This window comes from Thyridium curvatum, assembly GCF_004353045.1.
Source record: "Thyridium curvatum strain D216 chromosome Unknown NODE_10_length_634906_cov_78.760910, whole genome shotgun sequence".
NCBI lineage: Eukaryota > Fungi > Ascomycota > Sordariomycetes > Thyridiales > Thyridiaceae > Thyridium > Thyridium curvatum.
In genome coordinates, this window is record NW_022156765.1 from 508,023 (window position 1) to 522,537 (window position 14,515).

At 38.2% G+C, this 14,515-nt stretch overlaps 2 protein-coding genes across 2 annotated transcripts; both read right to left on the minus strand.

Moving 5' to 3' along the window:
* Nucleotides 1–1,469: 1,469 nt before the first annotated feature.
* On the minus strand, nt 1,470–2,541 carry E0L32_002591 (uncharacterized protein; the record flags this gene model as incomplete). The annotated part of the gene is made up of 3 exons (XM_031136798.1): nt 1,470–1,891; nt 1,953–2,433; nt 2,488–2,541. 3 exons carry the CDS (start codon nt 2,539–2,541, stop codon nt 1,470–1,472), a joined length of 957 nt encoding a protein of 318 aa, XP_031000445.1.
* Nucleotides 2,542–3,513: 972 nt separating this feature from the next.
* On the minus strand, nt 3,514–4,917 carry E0L32_002592 (uncharacterized protein; the record flags this gene model as incomplete). Its single annotated transcript, XM_031136799.1, has 1 exon — nt 3,514–4,917. One exon carries the CDS (start codon nt 4,915–4,917, stop codon nt 3,514–3,516), a length of 1,404 nt encoding a protein of 467 aa, XP_031000446.1.
* Between the last annotated feature and the right edge of the window lie 9,598 nt (nt 4,918–14,515).

Sequence of the window (14,515 nt, forward strand, 5' to 3'; positions counted from 1 at the left end):
TTGGGGGCGAAGTCAGACACGGAGTAAGGCAAACCTTTCAAGTGGTACCCTAACATCGATGATGTGGCAGATTTCTCGGTGAACTCCGAAGAATTCGGCTGGGGGTTACAGCACCGCGCAAATGCCAGACGAAACTGATGGAAAATCCGACCATGTAGCAGCAGTAGCTCGTGAACTCATCTCGAAATAGCGAACAAACCTCTCCTTCCTTTCCTTCAGCTTACCTCGATCTATCGCACACTATCCATCCTCCTGTGTCTCTCAGTAAAGTAAGCTCTATTCTCTATGGCTGGGCAACGTCCCCTTTTGCTAAGTCTCATTGCGATCTCCATCGGTGGGGTTACTTTTTCGCTCACTGTCGCAACGCTAGGTTTGCTGCTTAAGTGCACCCAGATCACATACCCTATTGGGTATGCCATGGTAAGACATTCGTTCCTCTCGACGGCTTGTGATGTTGCAGGAATATTGGATTCACCCTGGATTTGTAGGTCGCTTGGTCAATTGTATATGAAGCTTACAAGATATCCTACCAAGTCGTCAATGGAAAGCCACTTCTGCGACTCGTTTGGCTCTTGATGGCTTTCCTTGACTTTTGTTCGGGGGGTGTTCTGCGCTCTTGCTGATGTAATGATTGCTTTGGTCAATCTCGGAGCGTCTTCACATGCCAGCAACATTCATTAACACTACGAGGCAGACCCGTGCAGGCTCTACGCAGTTTTTCTCCTATGGGCCGTAGCGGAAGCTTTCCGAAAAGTTAAATTTAATCTAAGAGATACTAAAAAAGTCTGTAGAGGCCTTCATGTGGTTGACAGGTTGCTGAGTTGCATATCTTGCTGCAGGGTCTCACGCAACTAGGACTGTCCGAGGGACCTTTGCGGTCGACAAAGTTATCACAGGATGGCTTAGATGGTATGAAGGCTGAAAAAACCGAGCTTTATCTGGATATATCTTCTACCAACTCGGGGGAGGTCCCTTCGATCTCCCTCACAAATATTATCAAGCCGCGATCATTGCTATTGAAGAATAGCGAACATGATGTTTGATTCATGGAGCTCCGACTATCTTGATAAGAATGTCCTGTGACTTGTTTACAGATGGCCTATAGCTCTCTGTCGCATATGCCGGGTCAGTTGCGTTGGCCTGGACCGCAAAACGACACCGTGCTCGGCGCAAGAGATGATGGTATTCTTCTTGACACTGGCTGATGCATCTTTTCCATCATCGGTGGTGCTCTCAATGTCGTCGAGGAGCACGATGTAGTTGACTATGCTGTTCGTGTGCGTCGCGAGCACCAAGACGGTGCTTCCGGCCGTTAGAATCATCCATCCGTTGCAATTGTCGGTACTAAATTGTCTCATCAAGTTAAATTTAGTATTATGATGGGCCCACGTCAAGGGACGGGTCCCACAATCGCCTCGATTGTCCTTCCCTCAGCAACTAACTCGAACAAGAAAACACAACTCAATCTCCTATGCCGCGATGCCTTCCACCTTCTCGATGTCTTCTTTGGTCGGGCACCACTTATTCTGCAACTCCCTGTCTAGGGCCAGGCTATACACATCCTTAGGCCACCACTCACCCCAGCTCGTCAGGAAGATCCTCTCCGGATCCTCCGGGAGATCATCCCTTGTGAAAGCTGCCAGGATGCTCCGTGCCCCATCTGGAACGCTCTTAGCGTCTGGGTGGTTCGGAGACGGGTACGGCTGGCCTGGCTTCGCGAAGCGGCCAATTCCAGTACCGGGAATCAGACCGGGAGATGTAGCGACCACTGTGCACTTGCCCATGAGCTCACGGCGCCACCAGTGTGCGCCGAGGAGCTGGATGAACTTGGTGGTCGGGTAGAGGCCTGTTTCTGTACAAGCACCGGCCTTGAGCTGATCTTCCAAACCACCTAGGAGAAGACATCAGCAAGGAGCAGGGGGTTTGGTATTGCAGGACAAGTTTCGACTTACTAGTCTCCTTGACCCTCCTAATTGCCCCAGAAGAAACCACGACGATGCGAGAATGAGAAAACTCGAGTTTCGCCCTCAGTAAGTGTATCAGATAGTGCTGGGCTTGAGGTTCGTCAGCAATCAACAGCTGCAAAAGGCACACCGGCGGAGGACACTCGGGGCACTGACACAAGTGATTAATGATATAGGAGTCGCACCATTGCGAACCGTTGGGGCCGGGTCTGTCGTCGGCATCGCGAGCAATGCCTGCGTTGAGTAGTAGGTAGTCAATAGGGCGCTGTCCTAGCGTCTCCAGCGTCTGGTGCGCAAACGACTTGACAGTCTGCAGATCGGAGAGCTCCACAGGCAGAATGGTCACAGTGTGCTTGCTGTCATACTGGATCTTGTCGTAGGCGGCCTGGGCCGTGTTGATGTCTCGCGCCCCTAGGATAAAATGATACGGCTGGGCTTCTGCAAGGAGCTGCTTGACAAGCTCGAAGCCCTGTGGAGGGTTAGTCCTGGACCAACGCTGAATCGAGAGTGAAGGCCCACTCACCAAGCCCGACGTGCACCCGGTTGCAACAATTGTCTTCGCTGCCGGCACCGCCATCGTGATCCTGTGATGTATATTGTTCAGGGGTTGACCGAGATTGAGGATACGATGAGGCAAGATTGGGAAAGGAAGAATTGCAGGCAAAGGGCAGCGTTCGAGACGGAATGCCAGCCACACATCTGACTAATGCCCCCCAAGGCGGTTAAACTTTCCGTAGAACCAAACTCGAGCTAATAAACAGCCGAGTGTGGGCCATGACACCGACGTTCGGGGATTGGAAATGATATACCCGTTGTCCGAGTCTGCTTATCGATGAACGGTCAAATGCTTCAGTATGATCCATGAAGATATCCATGTCGTAGCTTCTTCGGACAAGTGTCCAAACGAAGATCAATGGCAAGCATACATCATTTGCTTCATCAATCATTCCTACCAACGAATCCGCCTCATCAGCATGCTCTATTTACCACCATCTCCTGGCTCCATCAGCCTCAATCCGGGTCAGCTGCTTGTGTCTAGGAGGCATGAGTAAGTAGGTTCCTTGCATGAGCGCTGTGGTATTGGCAGACTTCTATCTATCTGGCAAATACTTACAAATAGTTACTCATCAAAAACGGTATTGGAAACGCGTGGGTTCCACTCATGGTTGGTGGACCAAGCAGATGGCCTTTGGTCTGATGAATGCCTTTTCGACCTCGGTAGCAATTCCATCGATACTATCAGCTCATATCTGAGAGGTGAGAGTGAGCAGTAGGTCGGCCAAGCGCCCGGACGCCGGGCAGAGATGGTTGCTAGCAAGTAAACGATTTTGAGCTCGGATTCATCATAAACTCGCCCCGCAAGATGATCCAACAGCCGTAGGACATCCAAATCTTAGGGCAGATGGGTTATTTTGACGATGTTGCCCTATAGAAGGCTGTCAAGACACAACAGGGAGAAGCGAGCAATAAATTACGATTGTCAGGTTTGGACCGACCCGAATATATTGTCAATTGCAACATATATTCAACAATTACTCGTGGTTCCTCTTTAAAACTGGCCCACACTGGCTGTCCAAAAGACCCCATCCCGGCCATACCGATCTGTAAGTGGCTGCACGTTCTCTTTAGAACATCCTTGCGATACTGGAGTACCCTCGAACCTCTCGGCAATCCATGCCAAGATATCCCCCTTGGCAGCCTCCAAGACCTGCCCGTGGGCCATTTCAGGATACAGCCTCGCATGAACACGGCTCTCCGGGTAGGTCGAGCATGTCAAGTCAAAGTCCGCCATGGTCAGGTTAGCTGGGGTCGTGGTGTCAGCCATCCCCTGGATCACCAACATTGGCGCAGCTAGTGGGTGCGGCCCTTGTCCATTGTATCTCACCGCCCAGTCGTCTGTTGCTGGGTGGGTAAGCCAGCCCAGATTCTTGTACAGCTGAGTTGGTGTAAAGTTGCCGACTGCTGCAGAGCCGGTTATGATGCAAGATTGGTCCAGGACTCCCAGGCGCTGCAACGGGAGATCGCCCAGGTAGTCTGAAATCTTGATCTGATCCGGGTATAACTTGGACAGGGACTGCAAAAAGTATACCGAGAACGGGTCGTTAGCCGGCCCGTTGCCTGCTCGCTTCATGGAATCCGGGATCAGCTTCTGCGGCCGTAGTGCGGGAGCTGCAGCCACGGAGCCGACGAGCTCTCCAGCCTGTTTCAGCGCTTCCTGATTCGCCATAGCCATCCGCTCGTTGGTCCGCCATGCACTCATGCCACCCTCGCTGTGACCAAACACAACCCATTTTTCGCCGAGGAGGGTTCCGAGAGCTTTCTTGGCAGCCACGACAGAGTACGCTGCATCAGCAGCGTGAAGAAACCCCGCCTCGTACATGAAGCCCTGGGGAATATCAGAGCCCTGGCCTGAGTAGTCGGGGGCGATGACCGCGTAGCCCATCTCAGCAAGGACGAACGGGGCTTGCCAGTCGTAGTAGAGGCCCCTGTTATTCGTCGGCGCGCATTGTCGGCTGCGGCCGGCTGTGCCATGAGTCCAGACCACAGTTCGAAGTTTCTTGCCGCAACCGTCTCCGGTGGCCGTGAATGGGAGAAGCACCCACGCCGAAGCGGGTATGGGCTTGCGGTCCACGTCTTCCGTCACGTACATGAATCGTGACAGAGACAGACTTGCGGGAATGGTCCAGTTGTTGGCGAGCTGTGAAGAAGGGATATCTTGCCAGCGAATCAGGTCCCCCGGTGTAGCGGAGGATGTATTAGTCGTCACAAAGAAGGGATCGGTCAGGACATCCCCAACCCAAGAACGAGATTCGGCTTCATATGCTCCTCGGATGGCAGCTTGGCAGGCAGCATCACATCCCTTCTGGCACTCGGTGTCGCATAGTGTCTTTTGGCCGACAACACCCAGCAGGGGTAAGCAAGCAATAGCAAAGAGGAGGCCAGGCGAGTACATTTTGGAGGCAGGAGGCAGATGAGAAAGACTCTGCCAAGACAACTCGTGCCTGATCAAATCGGCCAGGGATGGCTCTTTATATACACCGTTTCTGAAGGTTACAGCATGCGAACTCATCACTCAACTGGTATTCTGTCGGTCGCAGAGGTTGAACGACTACCGCATCTTGATCCGGGCCTTGATGTCAACGTGGGGTAAGGCTCACAAGATGGGTCCGGGGCCCCGGTCTCGTTGGCATTGGAACCTCATCCCCGCCCGGCAGTTGCCAGTTAGCCAATGGAGTCGCGAATTCTTGCCATGCATGTCCCAAAGAGGCAGCTGCATGCGCCGCTATCTCGTGAAGAAGCTCATCTTCGCACGGCCTTTGTTCATTAATATTCGCGGGGACTTGGGCATTGCAGATCTCGTCATTGGAATCTTGTGACTTATTGGCCGCATCGTAAAGTAGGCGAAATTAGAGGAGCACTAGGCTGGATGTTCTATACTAGTGCTAGTTTAACTAGCCGAGAAGGCCGGAGTTTGCCTTTGATATTTTCCCTATTGACCAGAGTCTTTTGACATCCTGGGATAAGTCAGGAGCGCAGGAAGAGAACGCTAGGGCTTCGAAAGTGTAGAGGATGTAGAAACGGACTAGAAGAAAAAAAGTGTCTCGAGACGGGTGTTCTTCTGCGCTGACTTATCGGACTTGTTGGGTTCGACTAAGCATGGAAATGGCAGTATCAAGCGTGGACTGTGCGAAAAGCCACTTCAGACAAAGTCTAGTAACGAGAACTCGAAGTGATTAGTTAGAAGCAAAGACTGCAAGTGTTGATGCTCATAATGAAGAAGCGATCGAGCAAACTTGAGAGTAGCGGCAATAGTATCAGAATCATACAAGTTTTGTGCTGAAGACTGTGTTGAATTTTGGCAGCTGCCACAGGGCATCACCGAGCCTGTCGTGCCGAGAGTTGGTCTTGTCGAGCAAACGAGGTTTGACTTGTCGACGATCAATGCTGGCCCTTATAACTGACTTTGATCTTCGTGTTGCGTCTTGACAAGTGTCTAGGTGGCGGGTAATCAAGAGTGCGAGGCACAATTAGCAAATGCTTGGCACGGTTTCATATTTGCCATGGCCATGGGCCGCACTGATATTCAGCTGAGGTCCGATCAATTAGGATGACTTACCCTTGACTGGCAAATGCACGCCAGAACTGATTTCTTGACCTCCTTGTGGGGTCTTCTGATCAGGCACGGGATAGCTATTGGATGAGACAAGGTGTTCCATTCGGTCGGTCTGAGCCTGTCGGATCTCACGTAGTAAGCACTGCTGAAGCGTGTAACGGCCGTTCCGTTGCAAGGTCTTTGCACGGGTGTCTGATACTTGGCTTAAGACAAGGCTTTTGAATGTCCTCATGGTCGCTGTGCGAGCTGAGTCTCCTCAGGCTCTCTTGTTCCTAGCAACAATTAACCCTGAAGAGAAATAAAGACGTGGACATGGATATTTATACCTTCCATCTTTACATCGAAGATAGGTGCTCTGCTCAGAGACAACGTCATTCCCATCTTGCTGTATACAAGCTTCCAACATGCTAGAGCCGGTTCTAGGTAGATCTGAGCGTGGAGCGCACAGCAGTGCTCAGGGAATCGAAAGAGTACGCGTTGACTTTGGCTGTCGATGAGTCTTGCCTGATTTCATCACGTTACTTTTATAGTAGTGGAACGACGACTTATCGACATGTTTTGGAAACAAAACACGAATGCATATCAGTATATGTTGGCCGTTCCGATTACTCACTCATATGTCTATTAACCCGACAAGATGCGCCCCAACTCAGCCAAGGTCTTCCGCCGTACGGGATTCCTAACTCGGTAGTCCGGTCATTGGAATAGTTAGTGCGTGGAGGCAAGTCTCCATTACACAGCAGAAGAGCTAGCGAGACGAGGCCTTTCCCTCCACTTCTCCTCATTTGACCCCGCACCCGAGCTCCCTTAACTGTGAGTGTGTAGCTCATCTGACCAGCGCTAAAACCTCATCTGACCACAATAGGGGTAAAAGTGGAGAAGTTTTAAGTTCATCTGCCCTCATCACTATTTTCAATTTCTTTTCCGACTAGGTCAGATGAGCTCTTATCAAGAGATAATAGATAAGAGAAGAGAGTATGTTATCTAAGATACCTAGTGTATAATTAGTTATTAATTAATTATAAGTAAGAAATTTCTCTATATTATCTAGAATATCTATTATATTATTATATAAAATATTATATAAATTTAAATAAAAGGAGAAGAAATAGATATATTATATTAGATATTTATAAAAGAGAAGAATATTTTAAATAGAATAATAGAATTATAAAATAGATATTTATATATAGATATAAGATAATATATATAAGATAATATAATATTTATATAAGAATATAAAAATATTCCTATAGCTTTATCTAAAAAATAAATCTAATTATTTTATTATTTAAAGAATATTTAAATAATAGAAGAAGAGATATATAAAGATATAGATATTAAAGATAAGAAAAGATATATAGTTAGTAAAAAATAAGTTAGAAATTAGTTTATAATTAATTAAGCTTATAGTATTATAATCTAATTTAATACCTAGAGGATTAAAGAGTATATATAATAATAGTAAAGTAATATAATAGTAAGAAAAAAGAATTAATATAGAAAAAACTAATTACTAAAGAATTGATAAATCTTCTAAGAATAAGACTTAATATCTATAGTAGGGTCTTAATAGAGGTACTAGACAGTATAATCTAGATTATACTAGATAGAAGGATAGGAGCCTAGAATTAATTAGAAAGAAGTTAAAAAGAACTTAGTAATTAATTATAACTTATATTTATACTTATAAATATAGGAAGCACACCTCTAGATATTACTATTAGACTTATATAGGCAGAAACTAGCAGCCTAGGCTATCTTATTAGTCTAGAACTTATTACTCTAGAAGTAGAGAGCATAAGAGAACAACTTCTAAAGCCTCTATTAGTAAATTAATTGCTAAGCTATTACTATATAATTACTAAATAATTATACTTACAGTCTCTAGGCTAATAGTGTAAGAAGGGCCTGCTATAGTATAGATATTAGCTATAGAGGCAGGGGGTGAAGTAGGGGGGTCTAAGGTAGAGAGGGAAGAGAGAGGGAGAGTCTGATCATACTCCTTCTAAGGTTAATAGATCATCTAGTTTATAACTAATTATAAACTAATTAGTTGTAAACTAGGTATCCTACTATCTATATTCTTATATTTAGTAACTAATTACTAAATGATTATAGATATAGGTCTTAGCTAGTTTATATAGATATTAAGTAAGAAAGCTATCTTATTATCTTTAGAACTATAGCTATTATTATAGTATAAGAGAGTATTACCTATAAGTTATAAGCATATTAGTAATTAATTAGTAAATACTAGATAAAGGCTTAATAATTAATTCTACTTATAGCTTTCTAAAGCTTATTAGTAGTCTTATCTAGATAGTTGAAGTTTTAGATAGAGGAGGACAGAAGAGGTAAGCCTTTACTAAGAGCTATAAAGTTATTATTATCCTTCTACTAATAGTTAGTACCTAACTATAAGTAATTAAAAATTAATTTAATATACTAAGAAGATTAATAAGTCATCCTCTTATTAATAGTTAGTATCTAGCTATAAGTAATTAAAAATTGATTTAATATACTAAGAAGCTTAACTTAACAGAACCTAAGCTATTAAGGGCTGAGCTATTAAAGGCTATAAGGCCATCATCCTCCTACTAATAGTTAGTACCTAGCTATAAGTAATTAAAAATTAATTTAATATATCTTAGTAGTAGAGGTATTAGAGAAGATAGTAGGGGCTAAGCTATTAGAGGCTAAGCTAGCTAGAGATAGAAGGGCATCCTCCTCCTACTAATAATTAGTATCTAGCTATAAGCAATTAAAAATTAATTTAATATACCTTAGCAGTAGAGGCACTAGAGAAGATAATAGAGGCTGAGCTATTAAGAGCTAAGCCAGCTAGAGATAAAGAGGCATCCTCCTATTAATAGTTAATATCTAGCTATAAGCAATTAAAAATTAATTTAATATATCTTAATAATAGAGGCACTAGAGAAGATAGTAGAGGCATCTAGTATATCCTAAGGAAATATTAATTCTCTAGCCTATAACTAATAAGTAATTAATTATTATATCTAGTCAGTAATATCACTAGTATCTAGACTATAGTTCTTATTATTATTATTATTATTATTATTATTATTATCAATATCTATCTATAATCAGTTAGTAAATTAATTACTAAGTGATTAATATAGGGAGATTTCCTTATAGAAATAGAGGAGGGGGGAGGAGTCTAGTCTTAAGAGGCTGGATTATAGGGGAAGTTATAGTTCATCCTACCTACTATAATATCTACATACTAGACTGTATTAATTGCTAATTAGTAAATAAAGTATTTACTAATTAGTTATATCTATACTAGCTGTCTTACAGTCAATTATAATAGATATAATATCTAACTTATTCTTCTCAACCTATATACTATAGGTAAGGCTATAGTAAGCTCTTAGATTATACATCTTAAGAAATAGTTACTCCTAGAATTAATTAGTAAGGCATTATCTAGTAATTAGCAATTAGTTGTACTTATATAGATATAGAGCTGGCCCTTATCATCTATATAACAGCAGAACATCTTATCTAGTATAATCATCATCTTATTATATATATTATGCTTAAGAGAGGGGAGGTTAGCCAGGCATATTACTAAGTATGTCTAATAGTCAGAAGAAGTCTTATATAGTATTATAATAATTAATTACTAGAAATAGAAATATTTAATAAATAATTCTAGGAGAGAGAGATTATAGATATTTATATAATAGATTGGTAAATAATTATAATTAGAGGAGGGTAGATAGATAGAAAAAACTAGGTTTTTTTCTAATATATAAACAATTAGTAATTAATAATAAATATATATAACACTAAAATCCTTTAGTAATTATTTATACTAAAGTTTTACTAATAAGACCTATAATTAATTATTACTAAGGTTTTACTATACTAAGATTTTACTGCTTAGACCTATATTATTACTAAGATCAATTTATTTTTCTTCTAGCCAACCTATTACTAATTAATTATACCATCCTCTTTTTTTTCTGACTATTATAAATATTATAATCTCCTACCTCTTCTACCTATATTTATAACTAATTACTAATTAGTTATATAATCATCAACCTAACTATATATAGAACTAATTATTAATTAATTATACCACTCTTAACTCCCTCCTATAAGAATAAGCCTACCTACTAATAGTATGTTAAGAATAACCACCCTTCTAGCAACTAGCTTTCTCCTTTAATAACTAATAACTAAGGTGAGGTAATGCTAGTTACTAGTAAGATTTACTGCTAAGCCTAAGATAGTAAGAGCAATCTATATTCTAATATATATCCTATAGAATTATTTAGTAAGTGCTTAATATAGTTAATTAATAATTAATTAGAATTATAAGTTCTTTAAGATTAACAACCTATATACTTACTATTAGAAGTACTATTAGATTATAGTTAAGAAGTACCACTCTAGCTATAAGCTAGCTAAATATATAACCTAGATAAATAGTAGGTATTCTAATTAATTATAAATTATTTATTTATTTACTAATTAATTACTAGAGTAATATACTAAGATTATAACTAGTTAGAACCCTAACTAAACCCTCTACTAGCCTAAGATCCTAGGTAATACTCCTCCTCTAATATTCTTAAAGAAGGCGTTATCTTTAGATAGCACCTTTAATAATAAGGATAAAGAAGCTAGGGCTAGCTCTCTTACTATTGCTATAATAAGTACTTCTAGCAGGCACTAGAAATAATTACTAATTAAATATATAGCTTAAATACTGCTACTATAACATCCTACCTCCTTTAGTCCCCTATACCTCTACTACCACCACCCCTATCTAGATCTTATTATCATCCTCTAAGGTTAAGGTTAAGAAGAGTATAAGATAATTCCTAAGTCTATAGAAACCAATAGCTAATTGGTTCTAGCCTGCTATCTAATATAGCATCTATTATACTGCCTGCCTTACTACTATCTATTATACTACCTATAATACTACTGCCTCTAGCTCTACTACTGTCTCTAGCTTTATATTAGATAATACTATATATAAGGCCTAAAGCTAAGTAGAGTTAATTATTAATTAATTCTAGGCTTACTATATCACCTATATTACTACTAGTACCTTAGGCTCTTTATTAGATAATACTATATATAAGGCCTATAGCTAAGCTAGGTTAATTACTAATTAATTTCAGCCTCTTTATAACCTCTATACCTACTATACTACTGCCTCTACTACTAGCTCTACTGCTGCCTCTAATACTACTATATATAAGGCTATAAGCTAAGTAGGATTAATTACTAATTAGTTCTAGTCCTATTATATCTCTACTGCCCCCTCTAGCCCTGCCACCACCTCTAGCCCTACTATATATAAGGCTATAAGTTAAGTAGGGTTAATTGTTAATTAGTTCTAGTCCTATCATATCTCTACCGCCCCCTCTAGCCCTACTACCACCTCTAGCCCTACTATATATAAGGCTATAAGCTAAGTAGGGTTAATTACTAATTAGTTCTAGTCCTATCATGCCTCTGTCGCCCTCTCTAGCCCTGCCACCACCTCTAGCCCTACTATATATAAGGCCATAAGCTAAGTAGGGTTAATTACTAATTAATTCTAGTCCTATCATGCCTCTACCGCTCTCTCTAGCTCTACCACTGCCTCTAGCTCTACTGCTACTAATACTTCTACTACTATTAAGAGTGTAAGCTAATTGCTAATTTATTAAGAATTAATTACTAACTATTTCTAGTTCCTCCTCTATATCCCTATAATTAATAAGAACTAACTCTTAATTAATATAACTAAGATATATAAATATATAGGATAGTAGGGCTCTTACTACTACTATATTACTAAGAAGTAGTATAAGTTCTAAATTAATTATTAATTACTCTATTAATTATTTACTAATTAATTCAGCCTACCTATCTTCTAAGTAGTATAATAAGAGTTGTCTAGTCTAGATAATCTTTAAGAACCTCTTTAAGAAAATAGAATTTAATAATAATAATAACTAAGCTTTATTTTTTCTCTCTCTTAAAATTAATTAGTAAAGTTTTATTAATTATCTATCTAATAACTATATACTAATTAATTCTATACTATAGAGTTTATTGATATCTAGACCTACTCTACTTAATATATTTCTTTAAGACTAATCTAAAATAAGCTCTATTAATATATAATTTACTGATATAAGATATTATATATAAATAGGGTAAGTAATTCCTACCTTCTCTAGGTATATCTTAATCACTTTATAATTAATTTTTAATCTATCTTTAATATAATACCATCTTTATATAGAGATTCTACAGGCTATAAGTAGTATGCCTAGCTAGTTACCTAGCTAGATAATCTCCTATCTTATAAGATACTTAATATTTATATCATCTAGTTCTCTTATATATTCTAGACAATTATTTACTAACTGATTAATAGGGCTATATTATTATATACTCTAGAGAATGATTCTATTACTTCTAAGATAATTAAAATAAGATCTATCTATCAACCATACTAATAGGATCATCCTTCTTAATAAACCTATATCAACATCTTTATTATTATAGTATGACCCTACTAAAAGAAAAGGCCAGACTACTGACTCTTATAAAGCAACTTACTATATAATACTAATATAATTAATTAGTAAGTCCTTAGCTATTAACAATTAATTATAAATTGCTTATTAATTTATAGTTCTAGTCTTAGATTATACCTTCTACTCCTACTTCTAGTTCTAGTTCTACTTCTAGTCCTACTTCTAATCCTATTTCTAGTCCTACTTCTAGTCCTCTTCTAGTTTCTAGCTCTTCTATTTTAACTTCTACTTAAAATAAATACTAAGAAGGAGCAACTACTTCTTAATTAGTTCTAGAGTAAGATAAGACCTCTATAATAAGTAAGATTAGTAAGTACTAACAACCCCTTAGCCTATCTAGTAGTCTAATTCTCTACTTATACTTATTCTTTAGCTAGTATAATAAGATCTTAAAGGAAGAACAGAAAGAAGATACAGTAGATAAAATCTACTTAAGTAAAGCTTCTAGTCTTATTTCTAAAGAATGGTAATATAAGAAATTAATTATAAACTAATTATAATTTATAAATTAATTAATTATTATCTAGATTGATATTAATAACTTAAAAAAATAAGCTTATAAGACTATCTACCTATATAAAGTTTACTAGCAAAAGAAGTAAAAATATCCTTTAGTAAGGAAGTATGATTCTAAATATATAATCTAGTTATAATTTAAAGATCCTTAGTAGGTAAAGAAGTAGTCTAGCCATAATTAATTTACAATTAGTTCTAGCTAAGTCTATACCTAAGCCTCTCAATCTATAATTAAAACTTAAGCTTCATCCTCTCTATCTCTAGCTTTTATCAATACTCTTATTCTACCTTCTCTTATTAAAGCTTCTCTCTCTTCTTTTCTCTTTTAAACTCTTCTTATACCTTCTGTTGATTTAAATTCTCTTATTCTATCTCTTAATAATATAGATCATCTTAAGCCTGATAGCTGTTTTAAATAGATATATAATAGAGGGATCTAGTAGAATTACTATATCTATAGAATTAATTAGTAAGTGATTTCTATTTAAATATAGAGTAATATACCCTTATTAACTCCTCCTATAACTACGCCTATAAAACTAATTAGTAAATAATAAATAAGTAGTTAAGAGATATTATACTCTTATTAACTACTCTCTTAACTGCTTCTTAGGCTGTTTTAAGGGATACTAGATAAGAAAACTAAAAATAATAACTCTTTATTACTATTAAGATTCTAATCTTAAGATTAACTATAGTATCTATAAAAGACCTTATATCTTTTATACTTTTTAGTCTCTATAATTAGTTAGTAATTAATTTAATATAAGATAGATTACTTATATACTCTTATAATAAATACTATTCTCTGTCTGTACCTAAATATTAGTAGAGTGATATAATAATTAAATACTATATAATTAATATATCTTATCTTATAATACAACCTAAGAATCAAGCTTCTGATTTCTAAAGATATAATTAGTATAGAATCAGTTAATAATTAATTAAGAGTAAGAGGAGACTTACTGTCTGATACAATTAAGAATAGGCACATATCATCTACTTTAAATATAGGCCTGTTTATAAAGAATCTCTACTAGATTAGTATTTAGAGAAATACTATCCTATTAAAAATCTTATATTAGGGAATAAAAATGATTCAGCCTTAATTTAATAATTTATTAAGTCTTATATTTAGCCTACTTAATAACCCTAGAATTAAAGTGTTCTATAAGAATTAATTAGTAAGTAGTATCTAATTAGTTACTAAATAATTTAATATCTTAAAGATATTAATAAATACTATTATAGACCTCTAACTAACAGCTAATCAGATCTGCCATCCTTCTTTAAAGTTAAGTAGTCTCTAAATTTAATAATAAAGAGATAATTTAATTAAT